Here is a 2484-nt window from a genome sequence, read left to right as displayed (position 1 = left end):
CTCAGGATGGCTTTGGCAATTCAGGGTCTTTTGTGCTTCCATACAAATTTGATGATTTTTTGTTCTATTTCTTTAAAAAATACCAATGGGATTTTGATGGGGGTTGCATTAAATCTGTATAATGCTTTAGATAATAAGGTCATTTTAACTGTTGATTCCTCCAATCTAAGAACACGGAATATCTTTCCACTTCTTTTCAATTTCTTTTAATAGGGTCTTACAGTTTTCATTATATAGGTCCTTCACTTGTTTCGTTAAATTTATTCCTAGGTATTTTATTCTTTTTGTTACAATTGCAAAAGGAATTGTTTTTTTCTGTTTCTTTTTCTGACAATTCATTATTAGGGTATAGGAACACTGTAGATTTTTGAACATTGATTTTGTATCCTGAAACTTTACTGTATTTGCTTATTGTTTCTCGAAGTGTTCTTGTGGAGTCTTTAGGATTTTCCATATAGAGAATCATATCATCCACAAATAGTGACAGTTTGACTTCTTTGTTTCCTATTTGGATGCCTTTTATTTCTTAATCCCCAGAACCTGTGTCAAAAGACTCAGCATTGCTCCTTTTGTATGTTATCAACGTAAGTACTGGCAGAGACCTTAGATATGCTGGACCAGTGTTTTCCAAAGTATAGTCCACAGATACTAATAAGTGTTAGCAAAAGGATTCTGAGTCAACTAAGACTGATACAAAGTTAAACAAATATACTGCAGGATTTCTCAGAACCCTTAATATTGCTAATGCACATGGTGAATCTCTTAAAGAGGTGAAATGATGTGTAGCAGTTTCTGACCTAATGTGACCACAGAACCATTTTTCATGAGATTAATATTCCTTGAAACACATTTGCAAAATGCTAATGATGGAGGAATTGAGGTTTAGGGAGGTTAAATAACTTGCCCAAGATCACAAAACTTTTTAAAGGCAGCACTGGAACTAGAGCTTCAGCCCAAGCATTTCCTGCAACTCAGGTAGAAGAGACCTTTAGAGGCGAGCCAAGAGGTCACCTCCTTACAGCCTTGGGATTCACAATACTGGTGACTTTTTTATTTTTTAATAATGGCCAACTAGATATTTGATAACTGTGATAAAGAGAAACATTTCCTAAGATTATATTTAAAGTTTTTTTGTACGCAAATGTTTTGTAATATTTTAAAGTTTTGTTAAAACTTTTATAGATATAGATATAGATATATAAGGATTAGAAATTAAAATTACTTTCTATGTTTTTGTGTGTGTTGAAGACATTTAACCTCGTGACATTTTGAGTTGACTAGTCCATTTAAAAAAATTGTTTAGTTTTATATGTTTGTAACCATTTCCTACAAAACAGATTTGTAATCTTTTTTTTTTTTTTTTTTTCATTAGACCCTTGAACCCTATTTAACTGTGTTTGGATTTGTGATCTTTCTTACAGAGAACAAATCTTTCTTGATTCATGATGTTAAACTCCAGAGTGATGTGAGGGACTAACTTTGACCCTGAGAAAAGGAGGCCTACACATAGATCTGAGAAATATCTGAACCTGGCAAAACAATCTAAGGGTTACGATGTTGCTAAATTGATTCTCGTTAAGAATCAAACTCAGGCTTTTTTGCTGTGATGGGATCATAAAGAAGAGAGGCATAAGGAATGAGAATTCTCCTTTCACTACAAGAGAGGTTATGGAGATGGGTGTATAGAGAATTTAGGCACTGCTTTCCTGAGCCAAATTTAGTAGAGTTGCTCTAATTGTTGAATGAGAGCATGGCTACCCATTTGGAACTTTCTAGACTGATTTTCAATTATTTCCTCTTTAAGGAGTGTGTCAGTGTTTTACAGTTGTCTGTTTTTGCCAGATATCTTTTCATTAGTTTTGCTATTTTTGTGAAATTTGCTAAATTCAATCTGTGCTTTCACATAGACTCTGATTTTAAAAAATCAAAGTATCTTTCATTCAGATTTATAATGATAATGTTTTATAAGTGTAAACAGTTCTAAAATCATTTTTATAATAGTTCAATCTGATTTTTTAATACTTATATTTATTGTTGATATATTATAAATGTATCAGAAGTGTCAGTGGTTGTGCTCACCATGTTCATGTCCTAAGTGGCAGTCTGTGTCCTACAAATTGTGTGTGAATAACATGTGAACAGTCTACTGGATTTCTCAGGGGACATCTCAGACAAGATAGCTACTGGGTCTTACCTGTGCCAGGGTGACAAGGTGCTGACAATAGAAGGAAGTAGGTCCTAGTGGCCAAGCTGAGTGTAACCATCACAAAAACAACTGAAGAAAGAGAAAAAGAGCAACAGTCTTCCAAGATGTTGTTTTTCATGTTTATTTTTAAAGGAAATCATGGATATGTCAATGTCTGTTATGTGAATACTGTGAAAAGCTAAACAATTAAAAGCATTACTTGTCATATACTTGGCATATTTCTGTTGTGTTCATTTGATTTGGAGTTTATTATATCGCTGATCACAGTTCCAATCCCT

General features: G+C 33.4%; 1 protein-coding gene across 4 annotated transcripts in view; it reads left to right on the top strand.

The window, feature by feature from the left end:
- NEMP2 (nuclear envelope integral membrane protein 2) overlaps nt 1-2415 on the top strand; it is a 26309-nt gene extending 23894 nt beyond the window's left edge. For 2 of the 4 annotated variants that reach the window (XM_025039474.1, XM_025039477.1), the window contains exon 9: nt 1422-2415. In XM_025039474.1, the coding sequence (XP_024895242.1) occupies nt 1422-1446 (25 nt within the window). In that variant the 3' untranslated portion in view covers nt 1447-2415. Of the gene's footprint in view, nt 1-1379 lie in introns of all 4 variants that reach the window. The other 2 variants (XM_025039473.1, XM_025039475.1) reach the window with 1 other exon arrangement.
- The last annotated feature ends 69 nt before the right edge of the window (nt 2416-2484 follow it).

This window comes from Pteropus alecto, unplaced genomic scaffold (genome assembly GCF_000325575.1).
Source record: "Pteropus alecto unplaced genomic scaffold, ASM32557v1 scaffold3, whole genome shotgun sequence".
Lineage (NCBI taxonomy): Eukaryota > Metazoa > Chordata > Mammalia > Chiroptera > Pteropodidae > Pteropus > Pteropus alecto.
Note: the sequence above shows the minus strand (reverse complement) of the source record. Positions and strands in the feature narration are given on the sequence as shown.